The following is a 27454-nucleotide window of genomic DNA, read 5'->3' as shown; positions in this document are numbered from 1 at the left end:
AATGTAGTCTCATATTTAAGATAATCAAAAGCCCACAGGCTTCACCATCTGCGACATCTTCAAGATACCAAGGTAAGTGGAACTCTGTGTGGAGCAAGCAAACTTTGTCAGGGTAGACTCAACCACGTGAGAAAAACGCCAGAAGGGTACACACTCCAGTGACGTGCAGTACAGCACTGATGAGCTTCATAAAAAGATGCAAACTGCTTATGTACAAAACCTCTTTGAGTCCTTTATTAACATTTGGAGATGTGCCATACATATAATTAACAGCATCACACCAGCCACAGAAGTACAGATAACCAAGAATGTACTTCGGAACAAGGATCTCAGAGCAACTTATGGTGTTGCCTGCTCTGCACCTCCACAAAAACCCAACTCTGACACACGCAGGACAGACAGTGTAACAATTTCACTTTGAAATGGTTCTTTAGAAAATGACAAGAACTGGCAGTTCAAACCCTTTAGAGTGAGACGTGGCAGTCTCTCAAGTGCCATGGCACTGCTTTAGAAGGCCAGCGTGGGCATCTGAAGGTCAGACAGAGTAAGAACCGACTAGGGCGAGGGCAAGAGGTTTGATTTTCAGTGTAGAGAGAGAACAGATGGTCCAAGTGGATACTTTCCATTCAGGCTCAGTAAGGGTCCTGCAGGAATCCATCAGATAAATAGTTTATCAACTGGAAGGCTGAAAAACGCCAGCCTGTCACTTGTGTCACTGACTCCAACCGGGAGACCCTGTGGCAACGGGAGTCGGGCACAACACGGTCAGCACAGGAGGGAGACGCCTGAAAGAAAGACTGGAGTCCCCCGTCAGGTCAGTTCTGACCCTTCCATATCACTGGGTGTTCCGGGTCCCTCTACTTTCACGCGTGAACTAAGGAACGCTTTCCTTTATCTCAATGTTCCACTTTGAAAATAACCAATCCCTTCCCCCACCCCCAGCATCATTCTCCATAAATTCTTTTTCCAAAGTCCTGATTCGGGGTCTAGACTTTTTCCTTTCGCTTCAATTTTGACACCTTCTTGACAGTCCCATTCTTGTTTAGAAGCTTCAGGACACGATCTTTATGATCTAAAACTTTAAGCATGGAGTCTCTGGCCTCACTGATTTGATCCATCACAAGTTTACACCTCTGCATATTTCCCTGAAACAAAAGACATGACATCATCCATCAGCAATCTTCAAGACAGTGTGGCTTTTAAAGAGCTTCTCACCTTTGAACTGAGCCCTTTCGAGGCTTTCACATAGGAAAAAAACACTTTACTGTTTCTGGATAATGCAGGCTGAAGAAAATAATTGGTTTTTACCAAAGATATTAATGGAGAGAGAGGAAGGGAGAAATAAGGGGAGGGAAAGGGCTCCTTCAAACCTGTATTAGTTCATTTATTCGGTGCAAATCATCATCAGTTGCTGCTTTTTTCTTTGGGATAATCCCTTCCTGCAGGTTGGTGAGTCTTTCGTAAACATCATGTTCTAGATTCGTCTGCAACAAACAAGGAGGGAATCATGACCTCAGAAATACTTTTCTTCATCAAACTCAGGCAAAATACCCACCTTGAATCACCTGTATAAACTGGTATCAGGTCTGTTCGGGTGATAAACTAATTTCTCCCAAGGACTAAGATACAGTACAGTAAGGAAAGTTAATCAATCTTCTAGGATAACTTTTTTTTTGGTTGCACCACGCAGCATGTGGGATCTTAGTTCCCTAAGATATCCAACCTGATCTCCTTGCAGTGGAAGCTCAGAGTCTTAACCACTGCGCCACCATGGAAGTCCAAGGATAGCTTTTAAATTCTCCTCTAAATTCCCAATTTCTCTGAAAAGCAAGTCTATAAGTTCCATAAAAATATACTTTTATGCTAAATTTAAACCTAGCCATGGCACTACTTAAAAAAAAAAAACCACTCATAAAAAGACAATGTTCTTCAGATCATGACTACTCCAAAGATAGACTTTGTGAGATTATTTTGATCGGCTCCTCTTTATCTTGCTGAAGGTAGAAGTCTTGCCCAGGGGTTATGGAAAGGGCTGAACACAGAATGCACTGGACAGATGAGATCAACAGCAGTTTACTAGTCAGTATACTTGCGGCCCAGGGGAGGAGGGCACTGCACGTGGCGACGAACCACAGAGTGGGTGCCCTCCATGACAGAGAGAGCAAAGAGGGAACCGGTAGGGGCTGAAGGAGGCAGGCTCTGTAGTGTAAGAGGGCGTGGCACCCCCTGGTGCCCCCAGGAGGACATCACTGGCTTATCTGAGTATCTCAAGCTGGAGAACTGAAGCCCACTACTCAGGGAGAAGTGCGAACTAGGCCTTACCCACAGTGAGGAGCAGTGAGAATGTGTTGACAGGCCCTCTGAGGCCCCCTCTGTTTCAGATGTCACAGCAACACATAATATGAACCTTAACTGTAGGTCTTGACACATTAAAAACTCCACCATGACCCATGTTAACTGGGAGCGCTTCAGAAAGAAAATGCTCTATGAACTCAGGTGTCCTCAGCAGGACATCACAACTGCTAGAGCGCCACCTACCAGCTGCAGCAACTGGGCTGCACAGAGGTGAACCTTCCAGCCTTGGGCTCGGCACGAGACTCCTTTCTGATTAGCTATTTCCTGCAGCATAGCTTTCTTCTCCTCTGGAACCAGAAAAAAAAAAAAAAAAAAGTCACTGAGAATGTAAGTCACAATATGAATAAAAGCTCTTTTGGTTCACTCCAGCAAAATAAGACTTACTTTGCTAATCTAATGAGTTCAAAAGAGAGTAAGCTAATACTCTAAAGTTTTAAGTGAGGTAAACAGTCTTTAGTGGGTTGGAGCCTTGCTCATGTGTGATGTCTGCAAGCTTGTGGAGAGTTTGGGCACGAAGCTTAGAAGCTCTGTGGTGTTATCTAGATCTTGGAAGAAATCTTAGGGCTCCAACTTGAGTAACATTTAAATTCAGGTGGAAAAGTCCATGAATCAGCACTGTAGTAAAATAAATACGAACTTTATCATTTGGACTGGGGAAAGACAAACTAGGATTGAGGAGTACCTGTCAGAGGTGAGTTTAGATATATCTGTGAAGTTTTAATATTACTGCTCACCAGGACTTACAATGGATTTAAACATTACATGGATAATAAAAAACTATTAAAAAAAATCTTCTTATTGAAACAATTAATATTTTTTCTGTTTAGAACTTTGGCTGCACTGGACCTTTGCTGCGGCACTCAGACTTTCTCTAGTTGCAGAGCATGGGCTCTAGAATGTGTGGGCTCAGTTGCTGTGCTATGTGGGATCTCAGTCCCCCACTAGGGACTGCACCCTCATCCCCTGCACTGGAAAGTAGATTCTTGACCGCTGGTCCACCAGGGAAGTCGCTAAAAAATTAACCTTGAAAAAAATTATATCTATATATTTGTCAAAACTGATAGAAAGCATAAGACCAAGACTGAATCTTAATGTAAATGATAAACTCTGGGTGATGATTATTTCAGTGTAGGCTCACCAAATGTGCCACTGTGGTGGGGAAGCTGAGAGTGAGGGAGGCTGTGCATGTGTGGGGACAGGGGATGGGGGGCAGACACGGGAAATCTCTTTACCTCCTGTTCAATTCTGTTGTGAACCTAAAACTCATCAACTTTACTTCCTAGAACAATTAACACCACAAAACCCCCAAACTTATCTGGTAGGCAAATATTGGCAAGAAAGTAATTTAAAAATCTTAAACTTTTTGAGATAATTACTGATTCATATGCAATTGTAAGAAATAATACAGAGAGGTCCCATGTATTCTTTATCCAGTTCCCCTCAGTGGTAGTATCTGGCAAAACCGCAGTGTAACATCACAACCATGCTACTGACAAAGTCCACTGACTCTCTTCAGCTTTCATCAGTTTTATATGGTCTCGTGTCTGTCGTTATGAGGATTATAAAGAAACTTTTCAGCTCAAAATAATTAAAGAGTCACAGAAGCTGCAAAGATAGTACAGAGATATATCTGGTAAGAGACCTGTCTGTAGAGTGTGGGAAGAATTCTCACCGCTCGACGATAAAGACAAACGAATTAAGAAGGGCAAAATATCTAAACACACATTTTTCCAAAAAACATATACAAATTGCCAACAAACATGAAGATGTTCAACATCATTAGGCATTGCTGCTGCTGCTGCTGAGTCGCTTCAGTCGTGTCCGACTCTGTGTGGGCCCATAGACGGCAGCCCATCAGGCTCCCCCGTCCCTGGGATTCTCCAGGCAAGAACACTGGAGTGGGTTGCCATTTCCTTCTCCAATGCATGAAAGTGAAAAGTGAAAGTGAAGTCGCTCAGTCGTGTCTGACTCTTTACGACCCCATGGACTGCAGCCTACCAGGCTCCTCCTTCCATGGGATTTTCCAGGCAAGAGTACTGGAGTGGGTTGCCATCACCTTCTCCGTCATTAGGCATTAGGGAAATGCAAATAAAAACTGCAGTAAGTACCATTCCAAACCCCTTAAGATGCCATGATAATAATAAAAACGAGTAAGTGTTGGTGAGGATGTGGAAAAATCAGAAGTTGTATGCATTCCTGGTGGGAAAGTAAAATGTATTTGGTTTGGAAAATACTCTCAGAGTTCCTAGAATGTTAAATAGTTACCAAATAACCCAGAAATTCCATTCTTAGGCGTATGTACGAGAGAAATGAAAACAAATGTTCCCACAAAAATGATGATAGGAACATTACTCATAATCCAAAAGTGGAAACAACCCAAATGCCCACTGAGTGATGAATGGATAAATAATATGTGTTATACATCCATAAAATAGAGTATTATTTGGCAGGAAAATTGACTGAAGTCCTGATACATGCCATACAGATGACTCTTGAAAACATTAAATTAAGTGAAATAAACCTGTCACAGAAGACCGCATGGTATATGCTTCTGTTTGTAGCAAATGTCCAGCAATGGGAAATTTAAAGAGACGGCAAGTAGATAAAAGAGGCTGCCTAGGGTTGGGCGTAGGGAGGAGTGAAGACGGCAGGATTGGTGATGATAGCTAAGGGTTGTACTTGTTGGGCTAATGAAAATGTTTTAAAACTAAATGTAGAGATTAAACACGCAACTTTGTGAGTACACCAAGAATCACTGAGTTGTACATTTTAATAGGTTAATTGCATGCTGCATGAATTATAGCTCACTAAAGCTTTTGTTGGGGAAAAAATGAAAAGACAGTAACGAGAGGCCCAGTATTTCCCTTCACCCAGTTTCCCCTCACTGTTCACATCTCAGTAACTGCAGTACAGCCATCACACCCAGGAGACTGCCACTGATGTAAAGGGAGTGCATGTCATCGCATCACATGCGAGTCTGTGTGGCCGCTGTGCCAGTCGAGGTTTAGAGGCGCTCATCACCTGAGAGACCTCCTGCGCCACGCCTTGACGGTCACGCCGCCCCTTCCGCACGACTGACCCTTCATCAGCTCATTTCTTCTCTATGCGTATAACTTTGCCACCTTGAGATCGTAGAAACAGAACTGCACAGCATGTGTCTTTTTTCTGGGGAAGGGAGGGGGGTGCGTATTTTGAAAACTGATTTCCCCGTAAGCCTAAGCACAATGCCTAAGCTGCTACATAATCAATAGTTCTTTCCTGTCCATTGCTGACAGGAGTCAACGGCTCATTTGTTTAACCATTTGATGCCATCTGTGTTGCTTCCAGCTCTTGGCTATTATCAAAGACGCTGCTATGAACACTTCTATCCAGATTTCTGTGTGGACAGAGGGTTTTCATTTTTCTGGGATAAATGCCCAGGAGGGCAACTGTCGGGTCATATGGTAAGTATATGTTTAGTTTTTATGAAACTACCCAACTGTTTTCCAGAGTAGCTCAGTAATGTGTAAAAGACAGCTGAATTGTGATATGACAGTATTCTGCTAAGCAGTTTTCTCAGTGGAACTGGAGAAATTTTTTTAAAAAAACCCTTTAAACCTCTGGGAAAAGGTCCTAATGGTTAACAGCACGGCAGAAACATCTATTCAAACAAATCTACTAAAAGGTGAAAGACCAGTAAGTCTGTGGCATTTGAACCAAGACTGATCCCTTTCTGCTTCTCACTCTAGCTTGGAAGGTGGAGACTCTGTTCCAGACTGCTGTAGCCCTAAGCACAGGGTTCCCTCTCCTCCAGTTCCCAGAAGGAGCGAAGCATTTCCCATCTTGCTCCCTGTTGCTGAGGCTGTCTCAGGTCCTGAGTCTAGTCGACATGTGGGGGCTCCCTTCTTTCGCTCAATCGCCACTTGTAGAAGGGAGACTGTACCTTAGGCAAGGTGAGCTGAAAACACTGGGGCCCAGGAACCCCTCTCCTGGCTTATGAAGTGGTGGCATCACCCTAGGAGAGGCAGGCCAAGTGGAACACAGGCTACTTACCCCACCTCCCCTCCAATGAGCACTCACCTGCTAAGTTGCCATTGGCCCACCCCCACCTCCAGAGCCCCAGGCTCAGGGATTCTGCCTGGAGAAAGAAACAGGCATAAAACAGGAAGTTTCTAATCTCTTCCCAAAGGAGCTGGCTCCAATTTCAACAGAGTGTGAAGTTCAAACCTAAAGGCGCTCCCGAGAGCAGTGGAGGGTGTAGGTGAGGAAACGTGCAGACACAGTGAAGACACAGCCTAGATTGTGCGCTGACCCATTTGCAGGAGAGAACAAGGAGTGAGAGAGCGGCAGGAGCTCTCCTTGGGGGCAGAATGATTATCAAACGCTGACCTCAGAAACCATTCTGGCAAGGAGCTACAATACAACTGCATTAGTCTGCAGAGGAATCTGTGTTTAAGGGCAATCCAGTACTGTGTTTTTAACAGATCAAACGGCAAGCAGTAAGTGGGGTTTATCAGTTGGACGTGGTCAGGGAAACAGGAGGAGAGAGGCCTGCCCATGCCACTGTCCTCCCACGGTGGCTGTGGGCACACTCTAAGCTATGTCTCCCCAAGGAGTAACATCAGAGGCTTCCCACTTGGCGGTGCTGGTGGGGTGGAGCTGATCAGACTTCACTAAAAGAATCCAGCCCGTCACTAAACAGCTAAAAATGCAAATAACTATAGCGGGTCTTTGAGGAGGCAGCGAGACCAGTGCCTGGAGTCACTGCATTATCTGAAATGTCCAGTTTACAACAAAAATCATGAGGCATTCAAACAAACAGGGAAATATGACCCACACAAGGGGAAAAAGAAATAGGCACCAGAAAATGCTTGACAAGAGTGACCAGATGTCAGATTGAACAGAAGAAGATTTCAGAGTAGCCATTCTGAATAAATTCACAGAATGAAAAGAAAGTATGAGTGAAGAAGTAAAAGAAGGGATGATGATCATGCCACATTAAACAGTATCAACACAGAGACAGAAATTGTACACCGTTAAGAGCACCAATGCATGTATGATGGCGTACCAAAAGGAAAAGAGATGAAGCAGAAGAAATACTCACAGAAAAAATGACTTAAGATTTCTCACATTTACTGAAAAACAGTAAAGTATGTATCAGGAAGCTCAAGGCTAACTCCAAAGAAGATAAATGTATACAGACAGACGTATCATAGTAAAGATGTTGAAAGTCAAAGCTGAAAATATCTTCAAAGGAGTAAGATAAAACATGACGCATCACTGACAATATAATCCCACTAAAATCAACAGCGGACTTCTCAGGAGAATGGAGTCTAGAAGGCAGGGGGATAACAATCAAAACGCTCCAAGGAATGTACGAGAATCTGGTGTCTCTGCATCCTCAGCAGCATGTGGCATTCTGAGTGTTTCTAATACTGCATTTCCTTACTGATTTCGCCTGGATGCTCTGTCCACTGATGACGGTGGAGCGTTAAAGTCCCCCACTATTACTGTGTTACTGTCAATTCCTCCCTTTATGGCCCTTAGTATTTGCCTTGCATATTGAGGTGTTCCTATGTTGGGTGCATATATTATTTACGATTGTCACAACTTCTTGGATTGATCCTTTGATCATTACGTAGTGTCCTTTGTGTCTGTACGTCTAATTTTGCCTGGTATGAGTACTGGTCCTCCAGCTTTCTTTTGATTTCCATCTGCACAGAATACCTTTTTCCATTCTTTCACTTTCAGTCTGTGTGTGCCCCTAGATCTGAAGTGGTTCTCTTACAGACAGAGTACTTAGGGGCCTTGTTTTTGTATCCATTCGCCAGTGTATGTCTTTTGCTTGAAGCATTTAATCCATTTACATTTAAGGTAACCACTGATATGTATGTCTTACTGCCATGTTATTGTTTTGGATTGTTTCCATCGGTCTTTTTTCTTCCCAGGTCTTCTTTTGTTCTCTTGTCATTTAATGACTAACTTTAGTGCTGTGTTTGGACCCCTCTTCTAAGTGTTTATCTGCTGTCGACTTTGTGGCTACCACGAGGTTTTGATACAGCAGTTTATACATACACGAGATTGTTAGTAAGCTACTGGTTTTTAAATTTCAAATGCATTTCCAATATCCTACATCTGTGGTCTCTTCACAACTGCTGGTTGTGATATCATATTTGTGTGGATATGACCTCCTACCTTTACTGAACATCTGCCTTTGCCAGTGAACTTTCCCATTTGCAATTTTCTTGTTTTTAGTTGTGGTCTTTTCCACTTAGAGAAGTTCCTTTAGAATTCGTTGCAAAGCTGGTCTGGTGGTGCTGAATTTTCTCAGCTTTTACTTGTCTGTAAAGCTTTTGATTTCTCCATTGAATCTGAATGAAAGCCTTGCTGGGTAGAGTATTCTTGGTTGTAGGTTCTTTCCTTCTATCACTGTAAATATATTGCACCATTCCCTTCTGGCCTGCAAAGTTTCTGTTGAGAAATCAGCTGATAACCTTATGGGAATTCCCATATATGTTACCTGTTGTTTTCCCCTTGTTGCTTTTAATGTTTTGTCTTTTTGAAAAAAATTACTGTGTCTTAGTGTGTTCCTCCTTGGGGTTTTCCTGCCTGCCACTCTGCTTTCTGGAGTCGGGTGACTGTTTCCCTTACCACGTTAGGGCAGTTCTCAGCTATTATGTCTCTAAGTATTTTCTCAGGTCCTCTCTCTCTCTCTTCTGGGAACCCTTTAATGTGAATGCTGGTACATTTAATGTTGTCTCAGAGGTCTCAGATTGTTTTAATTTCTTCTCATTCTGTTTTCTTTATTCTGCTTCATGGCAGTGTCCCCACCGTTGTCTTCTACATCGCCCATACACTTTCCTGCTTCAGCTGTTCTGCTATTGCTTCCTTCTAGTGTAGTTTTCATTTTAATTACTGTGCTGTTCATCTCTGTTCTTTAGTTCCTCTAGGTCTTTGTGAAACATCTCTTGTATCTTCTTGATCTATGCCTCTGTATTTTTTCTGTGCTGGATCTTCTTTACTAGCATTATCTCACTCTTTTCCTGGTAGGCTGCCTGTCTCCACTTGGCTGTTGTCCTGGCGTTTGTCTTGTTCCTCCGCCTGGGACATGTTCCTCTGCTGTCTCATTTTGTCTAGCTTCCTGTGATTGTGGTTTCCATTCTGCAGGCTGCAGTACTGTAGTTGTTGCTTCTGCTCTCTGCTCTCTGGGGGATGAGGCTGTCTAAGAGGTTTGTGCAGATTTCCTAATGGGAGGGACTGGCTCCTGCCCAGGGGTGGGTGGAGCTGGGTTCTGTCTCTGGTGGTCAAGGCAGTGCTCAGGAAGACTTAAGCTGTCTGCTGGATGACACTAGTGGTAAAGAATCCGCCTGCCAATGCAGAAGATGCAAGGGAGGCAGGTTTGATTCCTGGGTCAGGAAGATCCTCTGGAGTAGGAAATGGCAACCAAATCCAGCATTCTTGCCTTGAGAATCCCATGGACAGAGGAGCTTGGAGGGCTATACTCCACCAGATCACAGAGTCAGACAGGACTGAAGTGACTTAGCACAAGCATGAGCTGGTGGGTGGGGCTGTGTTCCTGCCCTGTTGGTTATTTAGCTTGAGGCATTCCAGCACTGGAGCCTAGAGGTTGTTGAGGGGAGCTAATGGCAGCTTCTGGGACGGCTATACCAATGAGTACTCCCCAGAACTATCTTTGTCCCTGTAGTGAACCACGGCCATCCCATGTTTAATTTCCATGGGCTGGAGGTTTTTCTGTTATGTGTCATTGGTTTCTAGTTTGAGTCTATCATGGCCAATGAAGATACTCTACATGATTTCAACTATCCCCCAATTGTTGAGGTTTATGATCCTAAATAAGGTCTATGTGCATCTTGAGAGAATATGTATTCTGCTGCAGCTCAAGTGCCCTATAAATGTCTACTAAATGTTGGTTTGTGGTATTCACTTCTTGCATATTCTTGCTGATTCTCTATCAAATGCTTCTATCAATTGCTGAGACGAGTATGTTGATGTTCTAACCGTAACTATATATTTGCCTACTATTTCTTTCAGCTGTTTTTGCTTCATATTTCTGAAGCTCTTGGTTTTTGTTGACTATTTTTAAAATCAGTACGTAATGCCTTTCTTCATTTCTGGTAATTTTCTTTCCTCTGAAGTCTATTTTATTTGATATTAATATAGCCACTCTTTTAAAATTAATTTTTGCACTGTTTGATCTTCCATCCTTTTACTGTCATTCTACTGATACACTGTATCTGAAGTTTCTTACAGACAGAATATGGCTGGATCTTTTTTTCATTCTCTCTGCCAATCTGTGTGTTAACTGATATGTTAGCTTATTAACACTTAAGACAATTACTGATATGTAAGGCTAAGTCTGCCAGGTTATTATTTGTTTTCTGTGCTTCTTTGCCATTTCTTTTTTCTTTTCTTCAAGTGAATTACCTGTTTTCAGTATTCTGTCTTTACTTGTTTATATGAATATGACTTTACAGTTTAGGCAAAACAATTCAATTAAAGTTTAACTGTCAAGAGACTTGGCACAAAGTGATTAATACATACATATTTGAACAGAAGATTTAAGAAGCATCAATATTTTCAGCTGTCAAATTATCTTTCTTGAGATAGCTTACGAAGAGTGAATTCCAATAAGCAATAAGTATTTTCTTATAAGGCTTAAAATGTTACTAGGGAAACTGTAAATATTTTCCTGCTACAATATGGAATGCTATGGTGTGAAGAAATGTTTGGTGGCTCATATCCTACTTTCAACAAAGGCCCACATCCTCTGATTTCTCTTTGGAAGTCTCACCCTCTTTTCTAAACTCAGGGTACACTCATGAGGAAGAAAAGCTGGGCAGTGCAGCCACCTCTGTGCTCCCATTCAGAGACTGAACTGTCAGGATCTTCACTCCCGCTCATGGGCTTTAGTCTGCACCATTTAACTTGGACTCATCTTGAGGCTTCAAGGGAACCCTTGGAGAAGCTTCCAAATACAATTTATTTGAAGGAATAGGAAATATGGCCAATTCTCTGAAAACTCACACTTCTCTATGCAATGATTATATTTGAGATTCAGTTCAGTTCAATTGCTCAGTCATGTCTGACTCTTTGCGACCCCATGAATTGCAGCACGCCAGGCCTCCCTGTCCATCACCATCTCCCGGAGTTCACTCAAACTCACAGCCATTGAGTTGGTGATGCCATCCAGCCATCTCATCCTCTGTCATCCCCTTCTCCTTCTGTCCCCAATCCCTCCCAGAGTCAGAGTCTTTTCCAAGGAGTCAATTCTTTGCATGAGGTAGCCAAAGTACTGAAGTTTCAGCTTTAGCATCATTCCTTCCAAAGAACATCCAGGACTGATCTCCTTTAGGATGGACTGGTTGGATCTCCCTGCAGCCTAAGGGACTCTCAAGAGTCTTCTCCAACACCACAGTTCAATAGCATCAATTCTTCGGTGCTCAGCTTTCTTCACAGTCCAACTCTCACATCCATACATGACCACTGGAAAAACCATAGCCTTGACTAGATGGACCTTTGTTGGCAAAGTAATGTCTCTGCTTTTGAATATGCTATCTAGGTTGGTCATAACTTTATTTGAGATTAATAACACTTAAAATCTATCCACAGAAATATTTGCTGATTCAAGCAAACTGCTATCAGCCATTTTCACTATAAGTGTGTTTATTAGAATGTTATTCTCAAGTTCAACAACCACAAAAACATTTACTGTGTGCTCAAGCTAGATCATCCCACATATGTTTGAACAAATGTTGAACAAAAGATCTTTTGTTTCACATATGTGAAACAAAAGGCCTTTTGGAAAATATACTTTCTAGGGCTGCTGCTGAATGCACATCTGAGCATCCTGGGACTACTGTGGTCTATGTCGCGTAACAATCTAGTATAGCTCCTCCTCAGCTACTTTAGGGGCTAAGGAGGTCATCTGTCACTACTTGGGGAGTTGGCAACACAGGAAGTCTTATTCATTAGACTGTGTTTCCAGTAAAGTACATATAGCTTTCTAAGGCAAAGGATAATTCTCCAAATTTTATGCTCAACTGTATATTATGCTTAAGAGTAAACAATAAATTTATAACAAAACTGACAGGGTTCTTTTTGAAGCAGGAAAACTATGATTCTGTCTTTTCATTCTACTGTGACTCTAACAAGCTGAGTGAAAGACCAACCGCATGAGTTAACACTAACCATTTCTGGCAAAACTGACCTTTGACCCGGACATCACTGTACCGCTGGAAGTGGTGGTAAGCAGCTTTCCAGGGGTTCCGATAGTGACGGAGCAAAGTAATGGGAGGTCTTGGACGAACTGGGACATACCTTACACCTTCTTCATCTATTTAAACGAGAAGAAAAAGAAAACATTATATAGCTTACTATATATTTGCAACAATATTTCTGGTACAATTTCTGCAGATGAGCTGTAAGTGAAATCTAGCTATTGTAAACGGCCTCAGGGATAAACGCCTAGCTTAAGTGGGAAGCTTTCCATGACAAAAGTTAACTCAAGTGAGCGTTACCAATATACTCCTTGGGAGGAGACTTGCGCTTCTCTGCCTTCACCAGAAGACTCTTGGCAGTGGACTTCTCGTCATCAGTGCTGTTTGTCTCCATCATATCCCCTTCTTCTGTTGAAATCACATGCTGCTGCTTCCGAGGCTTTTTCCTTGGCGAAGCACCAGGGGGTAAGTCACTTGTAGGCATGGACAGGTTGTTAGCCAGCAATGCAAGAGACGGAGACGCGGCGTTGGCAGCCAGAGGGGGAACTGCTGTCACAGGAAACAGGGTGTACACGTATGAGAGCCCAAACACGGCGGAGTGTCTGCCGACTTCCATCAGGGAGAATTAACAAAGACAGAAAGAGAGCCGGCATTACACGTGCCCAGGACCGTGCTAAAGCACGCTAACTGCGGCAGAGGTTGCCCACTGCTGACACCTCACACCTTCATCTCCCTTAGTCCAAGTACTCCTCACCCTGAAATGGGCACATTGCCACTCAGCTCAAAGACCGTATACTAGTTTCCCTTGTATGGTATGGCTATTTGAAATGAAAATCCTAGTGCTTTGCAGAAATTTTAAGAACTTTCTTTAAAAGAAAGGAGGCCTTACCCACTCTGTGTCTTCTTCCTGTGACCCTGGAACTCAGATGGGATAGCTGGAGTTCCAGCAGCTATCTTGAATCAAGAGCATTAGGGTCAAATGCTAGGGGTGGTAGAAGCCTGGATCCCTAAAGATTTAATGTAATCCACATACCATGCCCGGACTGTCTGCCTCAGGATTCATTTCAAGGGAAACAATAAAAACTTACATGTTCAAGCCACTATATTTTAAGTCTTTCAGCAGTGAATTCTAGGCGACAACCCATCACCTCAATAATAAACTTCAATAATAATCTGAGTAAGTAGACAGTATTGTCCCTGAACTTAACAATGGGAAAATGTGGCACACATCACACAGAGAGCGATGGAGAGCTTGGCACTGCGAAAGGCGGTCTGGCTTCAGAGCACAGCCAGTCGGTGCCTCTAGACAGAGCATGCTCAGCACAAAGGCAACAGCGTTTGCTTGGGCTTGTGTGGGCCATACACCTGGCGGCCTGCAACCCATGACGAGAGCGCGCCTCAACTCTCCCACTGCCTCCTTGGTTCGTCCTTTCCTTCTACCGTTCCCCAGCCACCCATCCCAACAGTCACAGCCTCAGCTCTGCCATCTAATCTCGATTTCTGACATCTGACCTTCCGGTCAAAAGCAACTCTCTTTCCAGGTCACGTCTCTTAGCAACTCACCTCCAATTCCTGTACACCATTAACAACTATTTTCCACTAATCATAGTAGTTTTTTTGCTGCCATTCATCCCTCTAATATCTCCTCACTCCTATCACTGGGTTTTAGCTCTCCTATCAATTTTATCCACTAACTGTCCCTTCTCATGCTGTACTGCACTCACTGAACAAAAGGCACAGCAGGTTAAACCCAACTCTCCAACCAAGTCTACACCTATGCAGCTGAGGGCAGCCAGAGGAAAACACACAGCAATGAAACAGGCATCCTGATAGCATGCTTGCTAACCTCAAGCAGGCCGGCACCCTCCTGCATCTGCCAAGTCCATCTGCCCTCCACACTTCCCATACTGCCCTTTCCCTCAGCTAACGCCTATGCTTCCTATTTGACAGAAAGACACAGACACCATCAGAAGGAAACGCCCACAAATCCCCACCACATATACCCACTCACCTGCACGGTGACCCGGCACTTCCTTTCTCTCTGCGCTTTCAGGAAAGGCAGATTCCCTCACATTCAAGGTAGGGCCCACCCACTCACCTCCTCAGACATTGCCGCAAGAATTCACCTTTTTCCTGCATCATCAGTTGTCTCCTCTTCATTGGCTCACTCCCACTAACATACCAAACTCATCTGTCCTGTCCTAAAAATAGCTTTTGGGACTTCCCTGGTGGTCCAGTGGTTAAGAATCCACCTGCCAACGCAGGGGACATGAATTCGATCCCTGGTCGGGGAAAATCCCGCCTGCCACAACTCCTGAAGCATACATGCTTAGAGCCCGCGCTCCACAAGACAAAGCACCACAATGAGAGGCCTGTGCACCACAATGAAGAACAGCACCCAGAGAAAGCCCGTGTGCAGCAACGAAGACCCAGCGCGGCCAAAAAGAACACTCTCTTGGTATCAGCTCCCTTCAGATACTGGCCCTCCTTTTTCTGGTGCTTTGCAGCAAGTCCCTCCAGGGCTGTTTATACTCAGTGTCTCTCACAGCTACCTCCCAGCGTTCTCTGGAACCCACACCCACCGTGCTGTGGCCCAATATGACTACATGGCAGCTGCTCTTCTCAACATCCGCATGACCTTCACGTTATTATACCCAAGGGTCGCTGCTCAGTGCTTTCCTCACTCGATCTCTCAGCAGCTGTGACCCTTGTCCTGGCTTTCCAGGACATCACACACGCCATGTTTTATTCCTGTCACTCCAGCCTGTCCATTTAGTCTCCTTTGCTGGTTTTGGACTCTTCTCCCTTCTCAAAATGGTGCAGTGCCCCAGGGCTCGGTTTACAACTACTTCTGTTTCTTATCAGCACTCACTCCTCAGAGGATCCTATCCATTACCCAGCCAGGCTCATGGCTTTAAACATAACTCATACATACAATGGCAACTCCCCAATTTACACCAGCAACTTAATTTTCTTCCAAAAGCTAGGCTTACAGATCAGACTACTTGAAGTCCACGTGAAAGTCTAACTCAAACTCACCAGAGCAAAAGCTAACTCCTAATCTCTCCCCACACAATGGAGTCCCTCTGCTGTACTGAAGATGAGGGTTTCCAGTTTTGTGTTTGTACTCGGTCGCTCAGTCATGTCTCACTCTTTTGAGACTCCACGGAATGTAGACTGCCAGGCTCCTTTGACCATGGAATTTTCCACACAAGAATACTGGAGTGGGGTGCCATTTCCTACTCTAGGTGATCTTCCTGACCCAGGGACCGAACCTGTGTCTCTTGCTCCTCCTGCGGTGGCACGTGGATTCTTTACCACTTTGCCACCAGGGAAGTCCTATGCTTCCAGTTACTAAGATCAAAACCTTTAGTTTCCTCTGATGCTGTTCCTCACACACAATATCCCTCTTTAAAGAAATCCTCTCAGTTCCTCAATAAAACATCTATACTCTCACCACTTCACACCACTGGTACTACTACCTTGGCTGAAGCTTTCACTGGTCCCTGATGTTAGAGCAGTAGCCTCTAAACACATCTCCCTAATTCTAATCTTGTTCCCAGTCCTTTTTTCTACAGAATCACCAGAGTGGTCTATTAAAAACAGAAGTGGCTCAAGTTCCTCCTCTACTCAGATCCCTCTCATAGCTCCCAGCTCCCTCAGCAAAGTCAAAGTCCTTCCAGAGGCTCCTAAGCTCTCACAGTCCCGACCGTGTCTCTGGCCGTCTCTCCCGCTCCCCTCGTCTACTCAGCTCCATCTGTCAACGCCTCTGTGCTATGTGTTGAGCACAAGAAGCACGTCCCTGTCTCAGGCTTTCACATTCGCTGCTCTCTTAGTCTGAAATGCCTTTTTCTAGATACTCTCGTGGCCAGCACCTCATCTCTTTAATGTCTCTTACTCAAAGATCATTCCTTTGATACAGCTTTCCCTTTAAAACTCTTACAAAAAATCACATCTCCAGCCATAACTTTCCCTTACATTTTGTCCTTTATTTTACTGTTTACCACAATAAACTGGAAAATTCTGAAAGAGATGTGAATACCAGACCATCTGACCTGCCTCTTGAGAAACCCGTATACAGGTCAGGAAGCAACAGTTAGAACTGGACATGGAACAACAGACTGGTTCCAAATAGGAAAAGGAGTAGGTCAAGGCTGTATATTGTCACCCTGCTTATTTAACTTCTATGCAGAGTGCTGCTGCTAAGTCGCTTCAGTTGTGTCCGACTCTGTGACCCACAGATGGTAGCCACCAGGCTCCCTTGTCCCTCGGATCCTCCAGGCAAAAACACTGGAATGGGCTGCCATTTCCTACATCATGAGAAATGCTGGGCTGGGTGAAGCACAAGCTGGAATCAAGACTGCCGGAAGAAATATCAATAACCTCAGATATGCAGATGACACCACCCTTACAGCAGAAAGTGAAGAGGAACTAAAGAGCCTCTTGATGAAAGTGAACGTGGAGAGTGAAAAAGTTGGCTTAAAGCTCAATATTCAGAAAACTAAGATCATGTCATCCAGTCCCATCACTTCCTGGCAGATAGATGGGGAAACAGTGGCTGACTATTTTTCTGGGCTCCAAAATAACTGCGGATAGTGACTGCAGCCATGAAATTAAAAGACGCTTACTCCTTGGAAGGAAAGTTATGACCAACCTAGACAACATATTAAAAAGCAGAGACATTACTTTGCCAACAAAGGTCTGTCTAGTCAAGGCTATGGTTTTTCCAGTAGTCATGTATCGATGTGAGAGTTGGACTATAAAGAAAGCTGAGCACCGAAGAATTGATGCTTCTGAACTGTGGTGTTGGAGAAGACTCTTGAGAGTCCCTTGGACTGCAAGGAGATCCAACCAGTCCACAATAAAGGAGATCAGTCCTGGGTGTTCACTGGAGGGACTGATGTTGAAGCTGAAACTCCAATACTTTGGCCACTTGATGTGGAGAGCTGACTCATTTGAAAAGACCCTGATGCTGAGAAACATTTGATGGCAGGAGAAGGGGACGACAGAGGATGAGATGCTGGATGGCATCACTGACTCGATGGACAGGAGTCTGAGTAAACTCCCGGAGTTGATGACAGACAGGGAGGCCTGGTGTGCTGCAGTCCATGGGGTCGCAAAGAGTCGGCCACGACTGAGCGACTGAACTGAACTCTTGCCAGAATGTAATCTCCAAGAAGATGGGAGATGTGCATGATCTGTACAAAGTGCTTGGTGAAGAGCCTGACAGAACCAAGGCTGGTGCTGAGCCCTGCAATTTGAGGAAGAACTAGGGTCAGGCTCCTAGTATGGAAAGGTAAGAGGAACTGTCTAGAAGGGTGGCAGAGCAGATGAACAGCATTTCATCTCCCCTCCAGGGTGACCCATAGCATCTTTCAACAGAAGTGCTGAGGTATCATAGGGTGTTACCATAGGATGTTTCATGGCATTATAAATGAAAATAAATAAGCAAATAAATGCACAGCAGATTTACAGACTGCAGACACAGCATAACTACGCCTCTTAACTGAATGAATGTTATGGGAGGTGGGGCCTTCATGCTGAAATGGAAGAGGGTAAGACTAGGTAACTACAGCACAAAATGACTTGCTTTTCACTTTGGCTTTGTCTGTTTTATATAAATTCATACACTGAATGTTACTTTTATAGTCAGGAAAAGTAAGACTGCACAATAAATTATGAAAAACCAGAAAACAGGGACTTCCCTGGTGGTCCAGTGGTTGAGAACCTGCCTTCCAATGCAGGGGACTGGGTTTGGTTCCCCTGGCAGGGAACTAAGAGCCCACCTATCGTGGGGCACCTGGGCCATGTGCTGCAGTGAGAGATGTGGCAGGCACAGTGACGATCCTGAGTGTGTGCCACAACAAGGACCACAGCCGAAACACGCCCCAAAACAACGAAACCAACAAGCAAGCAGGTGCCGAGAAAACCAAGCGGACAGAAAGAAAGCCTCTAAAGCGACCTGCTTTTTTACAAATTGGAAGTTTAGAGTTGAGAAGAAAAGAAAAAGGGACAGTGGTACTTTTGAGATTTTACTAATCATAAATATGTTAATCAAGAGACTATTTTTAACAATGCAAATCTTACTTTATTGCATAAACAAGGCAAAAAATGCTGGCAGGAAATAAATCATAAATTAATCAGCACTTAGCTATAATCACATTGAGAAATGGAGTATTACCTGCCATATCAATCAACAAGGATGTCACACGCACCTAGCTCTCCAAGATAACCAGGAAGGAGAACTATATCTGTGATCCAGCAGCGGTCAGGCTGCAGCCACTACCTGTGGTGAGCACTGAGGAAAAACGAAGGATCCTGGCCACAGAGAGCTGAGATGCATATGAAAGCAATGACTTCAGGGAGCCCAGACTCTCTCATCTTCCTACATACAGAAAAGCGCTGAATTCCTTAACTTGAGATATCTGGTTTTCTTCAATTCACAAAAATATCTTCACAGTTCAGACTACCTGTCCCATGTTGCAAACTTCTATATAACCCGACTCCTCCCCCTGCCTCCTCAGAGCAGTTCTTGAAGGGTCACTTGAGATGCTGTCTCCCAGGCTAAAAGTCCTAAAAATTTCCAATGAATAAAACATAACTCTCAACTTTTAGATTATGACTATTTTTTAAGTCAACAGTATTGTGATCCTCTTCATATGGTAATACTTCCTTAATGAATGTAAGAAGCTATGTTTAAAAATACTCTTGGGGAAACAATCTTTTCATTGATTTGGGTGAGAAATAAAATTAGTTACAAAAATGGCAGCAATATGGTTTTAGTTTTGAAAAGGATGCTTTCTTCTATTTATTAAAAACTAATGAAATGGAAATTTCAAATGGGCATCTAGGAGTCAGGCTTCCAGACTGAGGGTCATACAAGAGTTTGGACTCTTGAGGAGAGTAAGAAAAGGGGAAGAAGCAATTGCCAGCAAAGAGTATCCTACAAATGGACTTACCAGAAACTGGCCTCATGATGTCCATTGGTTCCACTTCTTCTTTAACTTTTATCTCTGGTACAGGAGGGCCCAAAACAGAAGAGAGACTGCCACCCACGGCTGCTGACGGCGGAGGGGCAGCGGCAATGGTAGTGATGGGTGGAGTGATGGGAACTGCTCCAGGAATGGTTGGAAGGGCAACCGCTGGTTGTGACGGGGGACTAGCTGCTGCAATCATAGTTGGAATGGCTGGTGGAGGCTGCTGAGTGGTGGGTGGGACTGCAATGGTGGGCTGATCACTATTTTGACTAGACATGGTCTCCATAGACACAGTGACTGGAGTGGCCATTGATACGTGGATTTCTGACTTGGGTTTGGCACTGAAAAACAGAAGCAAAAATGACGTAGCAAACAACAGAAACTTTACTTAACTTGGATCATCTCAGATGTGAATATTTGTCCACCACACAGTACAACTAAAACTCTATTCCTTGATTTTAGAAGCTGAACTTAAAGGTAACTTTTACAGGGAATTCAAGTTTTAGAACCATTGCCATCAAGTCTTTATAGGCAGTAACAAAAATTAACTTAGAAAACAAAGGGCAGTTTAAACAAATCACTGAAAGTCACTTCACTGAAAGGCAATCAGGTTTCATCAAGCTAGTGTATTTTCCCCCCCAAGAATTTGTTACTGTGTATGTTGCCTTGGGAGCTTTAAAACCTGAGTAGATGCAAAACAACACAAACTGAGAATAACTTCCCTCCACTTTGCATACCCAGCCCTCTACCCACAGGCACCACTCTTATAACCTTCCAGTATATGTTTCATCGGAGATACTTCGGACATCTACAAATAGAGTGTTCAAAACTGTATTGATTTTTGTCAGTTTTACATGACACAATTAATGTCCTTACAAATTCTTCTCATTTTTTAAGTCAAATATTTCATTTAACAGCTGTAAAAGTTTGCCTATTTATATTACTACTACTGAAAATTCAAAAGTATCAAATGCAACACAAGATAATACCCCTCAAGCTCAAGGCCAAAAACAACTGGACTTGTATAGGCAAAAAATTCAATATTGACTGAGACCTCAAAAAATGAACTAAACAGGAATCAGAAATCTAAATGCAAAAATGTAAAACCATGAAAGTTTTATGATCAGAGTTCTTTAGACATGATACTAAAAGCATAATCCATAGAAGAAAAAAAAAGCCAAATAAATTGGGCATCATCAAAATTCAAAAATTCTGCTATGCTAAAGACCATTACAAGAGGTTGAAAAGACTAGGCATAGATTGGAAAAAAAAACCCAAAAAACCATCTGAGGGGTGCATCTCAGGACAGGGTACTAAGTAAAATAAGCCAATCACAAAGACAGAGAGAGCTGGCACTCTATATACCTGGCAGGCTCCACATCTGCGGATTCAACCAGCAGGAAATGGAAAATATTTAGGGAAAAAAAAATTTCAGAAAGTTCCAAAAAGCAAAACTTGAACTTGCTGCTTACTCGCTAAGACATACACAGCAATGACACTGTACATATTGTTAGTAATCCAGAGATACATAGGTTACATGCAAATACTGTGCCATTTTATATAAGGGGCTTGAGCTTCTATGGATTTTGGTATCTGCAGTGGTGTGGGTGATGGAAGCAATGCCCCAGGGATATCGAGGGGTGATTGTTCTGTAGGACTCCATTTATATGAGGTACCTAGAGTAGTCAAATTCATTGTAAAAGAAAGCAGAATGGTGATTTTGAAATGTGCACTCATCTCCTGTGGGAACACCAAAATCACAACTAGCTGCTGAACAACCACCGACAAGAGGATGTTTGAATCAAAAAAACGATACCCCATGTCCAAGGACAAAGGAGAAGCTGCAACGAGATGACAGGAGGGGCACAATCATGTTAAAATAAAATCCCATACCTGCAGGGTGGGGGACCCACAGACTGGAGACCCAGAACACCAAAGAAGTTCTCCCACTGCAAAGGATCTAGGCCCCACCTCAGACTTCCCAACCTGGGAATTTGGCAAAGGGATGGGAATCCCCAGGGAATCTGACTTTGAAGGACAGCAGGCTTTGATTACAGAACTTCCACAGGACTGGTGAAAACGGAGATGCCTGCAGGGCACAAACAAAGCAACGTGCACACCAGGACCCAGGGGAAAGGAGCAGTGGCCCCACAGGAGACTTGAGGCAGACCTGCCTGTGAGCATCTGAGGGTCTCCTGCAGAGGCATGCGTTGGCAGTGGCCTGCTGCAGGGACAGGGGCACTGGCGGCAGCATCCTGGGAGGTGCATGTTGGCACAGGCTGTTTTGAAGGTAGCCTTTAGCCTTACCATAGAACCTGTAGGACTCTGGGACTGGGCTGCCTCAGGCCAGGCAAATAACAGGGAGAGAGCACAACCCCACCCACTAGCAGACACTGCATTAAAGAGTTAATGAACATTGTCTTGTTGAACATGAAGACCTATAAGACCTTTTAGAACTAACAACCAAAAAAAATGTCCTTTTCATTATAGGGGACTGGAATGCAAAAGTAGGAAGTCAAGAAACACCTGGGGTAACAGGCAAATTTGGCCTTGGAATATGGAATGAAGCAGAGCAAAGGCTAACAGTTTTGCCAAGAGAACGCACTGGTCATAGTAAACATGCTCTTCCAACAACACAAGAGAAGACTCTACACATGGACATCACCAGATGGTCAACACCGAAATCAGATTGATTATATTCTTTGCAGCCAAAGATGGAGAAGCTCTATAGTCAGCAAAAACAAGATCGGGAGCTGACTGTGGCTCAGATCATGAGCTCCTTATTGCCAAATTCAGACTTAAATAGAAGAAAGTAGGGAAAACCACTAGACCATTCAGGTATGACCTAAATCAAATCCCTTATGATTAAACAGTGGAAGTGAGAAATAGATTTAAGGGACTAGATCTGATAGACAGAATGCCTGATGAACTATGGACGGAAGTTCATGACACTGTACAGGAGACAGGGATCAAGACCAGCCACATGGAAAATAAATGCAAAAAAGCAAAATGGCTGTCTGGGGAGGCCTTACAAATAGCTGTGAAAAGCAAAGGAGAAAAGGAAAGAAATAAGTATCTGAATGCAGAGTTCCAAAGAATAGCAAGGAGAGATAAGAAAGACTTCCTCAGCGATCAATGCAAATAAATAGAGGAAAACAAAAGAATGGGAAAGACTAGAGATCTCTTCAAGAAAATCAGAGCTACCAAGGGAACATTTCATGCAAAGATGGGCTCCATAAAGGACAGAAATGGTATGGACCTAACAGAAGCAGAAGATATTAAGAAGAGGTGGCAAGAATACACGGAAGAACTGTACAAAAAAGATCTTCACGACCAAGATAATCACGATGGTGTGATCACTCACCTAGAGCCAGACATCCTGGAATATGAAGTCAAGTGGGCCTTAGGAAGCATCATTACGAACAAAGCTAGTGGAGGTGATGGAATTCCAGTGGAGCTATTTCAAATCCTGAAAGATGATGCTGTGAAAGTGCTGCACTCAATATGCCAGCAAATTTGGAAAACTCAGCAGTGGCCACAGGACTGGAAAAGGTCAGTTTTCATTCCAATCCCAAAGAAAGGCAATGCCAAAGAATGCTCAAACTACCGTACAATTGCACTCATCTCACATGCTAGTAAAGTAATGCTCAAAATTCTCCAAGCCAGGCTTTAGCAATACGTGAACCGTGAACTTCCAGATGTTCAAGCTGGTTTTAGAAAAGGCAGAGGAACATCAAATTGCCAACATCCGCTGGATCATGGAAAAACCAAGAGTTCCAGAAAAACATCTATTTCTGCTTTATTGACTATGCCAAAGCCTTTGACTGTGTGGATCACAAGAAACTGTGGAAAATTCTGAAAGAGATGGAAATACCAGACCACCTGACCTGCCTCTTCAGAAATCTGTAAGCAGGTCAGGAAGCAACAGTTAGAACTGGACATGGAACAACAGACTGGTTCCAAATAGGAAAAGGAGTATGTCAAGGCTGTATATTGTCACCCTGCTTATTTAACTTATGCGCAGAGTACATCATGAGAAACGCTGGGCTGGAAGAAGCACAAGCTAGAATCAAGACTGCCGGGAGTAATATCAATAACCTCAGATATGCAGATGACACCACCCTTATGGCAGAAAGTGAAGAGGAGCTAAAAAGCCTCTTGATGAAAGTGAAAGAGGAGAGCAAAAAAGTTGGCTTAAAGCTCAACATTCAGAAAACGAAGATCATGGCATCTGGTCCCATCACGTCATGGGAAATAGATGGGGAAAAGGCAGAAACAGTGTCAGACTTTATTTTGTGGGGGCTCCAAAATCACCGCAGATAGTGACTGCAGCCATGAAATTAAAAGACGCTTACTCCTTGGAAGGAAAGTTATGACCAACCTAGATAGCATATTCAAAAGCAGAGACATTACTTTGCCAACAAAGGTCCGTCTAGTCAAGGCTATGGTTTTTCCAGTAGTCATGTATGGATGTGAGAGGTGGACTGTGAAGAAAGCTGAGCACAGAAGAATTGATGCTTTTGAACTGTGGTGTTGGAGAAGACTCTTGAGAGTCCCTTGGATTGCAAGGAGATCCAACCAGTCCATTCTAAAGGAGATCAGTCCTTGGTGTTCTTTGGAAGGAGGGATGCTAAAGCTGAAACTCCAGTACTTTGGCCACCTCATGCGGAGAGTTGACTCCTTGGAAAAGACTCTGATGCTGGGAGGGATTGGGGGCAGGAGGAGAAGGGGACGACAGAGGATGAGATGGCCGGATGGCATCACGGACTCGATGGACGTGAGTCTGAGTGAACTCTGGGAGCTGGTGATGGACAGGGAGGCCTGGCGTGCTGCAATTCATGGGGTTGCAAAGAGTCGGACGCGACTGAGCGACTGAACTGATCTGTCTTGCCCATCAGGGTAAGACCTAGTTTTCAGGATGGTTGCACAAGCCTCTTATCCTTATCCATCAGAGGGCAGACAGAGGAATCAGTACTACAATACCACACCCTCCAGAACAAAAACCACATCGCAAAAAGCTAACAGAAATGATCACAAGGGTCAGAGCCTTGTCTAGCCCAATGAGGTTATGAGCCACGACATCTATGCACGGCCGACCAAGGTGGACAGGTCACGGTGGGAAGTCCTGATAAGCCCTAGACCACTGCAGAGGGCGACAGCAAACTACTTCAGTATTCTCGTTTCGAGAACCCAGTGAAGAGTATGCAAAGGCGAGAAGATTGACACAGGAAGGTGAGCGTATATATACATACACACCCAGGTTGGCAGGTGTCCAGTATGCTACTGGGGAAGAGCAGAGAAACAGCTCCAAGAAGAATGGAGAGGCTCGGCCAAAACAGAAATGCCACTCAGCTGTGGATGTGTTTGGTGGTGAAAGTAAAGTCTGATGCTGTAAAGAACAATACTGTACGGGAACCTGGAATGTCTGGGTCATAAATCAAGGTAAACTGGACATGTCAAGCAGGAGATGGACCAGAATGGGCAAATTTAATTCAGATGACCATGATATCTGTTACTGTGGGCAGGAATCCCTTAGAAGAAATGGAGTAGCCCTCTTAGTCAATAAAAGAGTCTGAAATACAGTACTTGGGTGCAATCTCAAAAGCGACAGAATGATCTTTGTTCGTTACCAAGGTAAACCACCCAACATCACAGTAATCCAAGTCTATGCCCCAAATACTAATGCTGAAGAAATGAAGCTGTACAGTTCTACGAAGACCTGCAAGACCTTTTAGAACTAACACCCCCAAAAAATGTCCTTTTCATTGTAGGGGATTTGAATGCAAAAGGAGGAAACCAAGAGATACCTGGAATAACAGGCAAGTTTGGCCCTGGAGTATAAAATGAAGCAGGGCAAAGGCTAACAGAGTTTTGCCAAGAAAAAAACACTGGTCATAACAAACACCCTCTCCCATCAACACAAGAGATGACTACACATGGACATCACCAGATGGTCAATACTGAAATTAGACTGATTATATTCTTTGCAGTCAAAGATGGAGAAACTCTATACAGTCAGCATAAACAAGACACAGAGCTGTCTGTGGTTCCAATCATGAGCTCCTTATTAAACAATTCAGGTTTAAATTGAAGAAAGTAGGCAAAAACCACTAAACCATTCAGGTATGACCTAAATCAAATCCCTTATGATTATACAACAGAGGTGACAAAGAGATTCAAGGGATTAGACCTGCCGGACAGACTGCCTGAAGAACTATAGATGGAGGTTTGTAACAAGGTACAAGAGGTAGTGACCAAACCATCCCAAAGAAAAAGAAGTGCAAGAAGGCACACTGGTTGAGGTCCTATAAGTAGCTGAAAATAGAAGCGAAGTGGTAAAGGGGAAAGGGAAAGATATACCCAACTGAATGCAGAGTTCCAGAGAACAGCAAGGAGAGATAAGAAAGCCTTAAATGAACAATGCAAAGCAATAGAGGAAAACAATAGAATGGGAAAGACTAGAAATCTCTTCAAGAAAATTAGAGATAGCAAGGGAACATTTCATATAAAAATGGGTACAATAAAGGAGAGAAAGGCAAGGACCTAACAGAAGCAGAAGAGATTAAGAAGAGGTGGCACAAATACACAGAAGAACTATACAAAAATGTCTTTAATGACCTGGGTAACCATGATGGTGTGATCACTCACCTAGATCTAGGCATCCTGAAGTTTGAAGTCGCGTGAGTCTTAGGAAGCATTACTATGAGCAAAGCTAGTCAGGTAATGAAATTTCAGCTGAGCTATTTCAAATCCTAAAATATCATGCTGTTAAAAAGTGTTGCACTCAATATACCAGCAGATTTGGAAAACTCAGCAGTGGCCACAGGACTGGAAAAGATCACTTTTCATTCTAATCCCAAAGAAAGAAAATGCCAAAAATGTTCAAACCACCATATAATTGCACTCATTTCACATGCTAGCAAAGTAATGCTCAAAATCCTTCAAGCTAGGCATCAACAGCACATAAATCAAGAACTTCCAGAGGTACAAGCTAGATTTAGGAAAGATAGAGGAACCAGAGATCAAATTGGCAGCATATGCTAGATCACAGAAAATGCAAGGGAATTCCAAAATAAAACATACTTCTGCTTCATTGACTTTGCTAAAGCCTTTGGCTGTGTGGATCACAACAAACTATGGAAAATTCTTTAAGAATATCAGACCACTTCACCGGTCTCCTGAGAAACTTGTTTGCAGGTCAAGAAGCAACACTTAGCAATGGACATGGAACAATGGACTGGTTCAAATTTGGGAAATGAGTACACCAAGGATATATAATGTCACCCTGCTTTTTAATTTACAGGCAGAGTACATCATGCAAAATGCTGGGCTGGATGAATACCAACCTGGAATCAAGATCGCTGGGAGAATTACCTCAGATATGCAGATAATATCACTCCAATGGCAGAAAGTAAAGAACTAAAGACCTTCTTGATGAAGGTGAAACAAGAGAGTGAAAGAGCTGGCTTAAAACTCAACATTCAAAATATTAAGATCATGGCATCAGGTCCCATCACCTCATGGCAAACAGATGGGGAGAAAGTAGAAACAGTGGCACAGTTTATTTTCCCAGGCTCCAAAATCACCGAGGACAGTGACTGCAGCCCAGAAATTTAAAGACACTTGTTCCTTAGAAGGACAGCTGTGACAAACCTAGAGAGTATATTAAAAAGCAAAGGCATCACTTTGCCGACAAAGGTCAGTATAGGCAAAGCTATGGTTTTTCCAGTAGTTATGTATGGATGCAAGAGTTGGACCATACAGAAGGCTGACACCGAAGAACCAATGCCTTCAAACTGTGGTGCTGGAGAAGATTCCTGAGAGTTCCTTGAACTGCAAGGAGATCAAACCAATGAATCCTAAAGGAAATCAACTCTGAATATTCATTGGATGGACTGGTGCTGA

The 27454-nt window shown here is 43.5% G+C and overlaps 1 protein-coding gene across 10 annotated transcripts in view; it reads right to left on the bottom strand.

The window, feature by feature from the left end:
• Nucleotides 1-207: 207 nt before the first annotated feature.
• SAP130 (Sin3A associated protein 130) overlaps nucleotides 208-27454 on the bottom strand; it is a 75177-nt gene continuing 47930 nt past the window's right edge. For 6 of the 10 annotated variants that reach the window (XM_069574239.1, XM_069574243.1, XM_069574240.1 and 3 more), the window contains 6 exons: nucleotides 19532-19890; nucleotides 12873-13121; nucleotides 12563-12688; nucleotides 2539-2642; nucleotides 1371-1484; nucleotides 208-1145 (listed from right to left, as the gene is read on the bottom strand). In XM_069574239.1, coding sequence (XP_069430340.1) covers nucleotides 987-1145; nucleotides 1371-1484; nucleotides 2539-2642; nucleotides 12563-12688; nucleotides 12873-13121; nucleotides 19532-19890 — 1111 coding nt within the window. In that variant the 3' untranslated portion in view covers nucleotides 208-986. The remainder of the gene's footprint in view (nucleotides 1146-1370; nucleotides 1485-2538; nucleotides 2643-12562; nucleotides 12689-12872; nucleotides 13122-19531; nucleotides 19891-27454) is intronic. The other 4 variants (XM_069574241.1, XM_069574245.1, XM_069574242.1 and 1 more) reach the window with 1 other exon arrangement.

Source organism: Ovis canadensis, chromosome 2 (assembly GCF_042477335.2).
Source record: "Ovis canadensis isolate MfBH-ARS-UI-01 breed Bighorn chromosome 2, ARS-UI_OviCan_v2, whole genome shotgun sequence".
NCBI classification, from domain to species: domain Eukaryota; kingdom Metazoa; phylum Chordata; class Mammalia; order Artiodactyla; family Bovidae; genus Ovis; species Ovis canadensis.
Note: the sequence above shows the minus strand (reverse complement) of the source record. Positions and strands in the feature narration are given on the sequence as shown.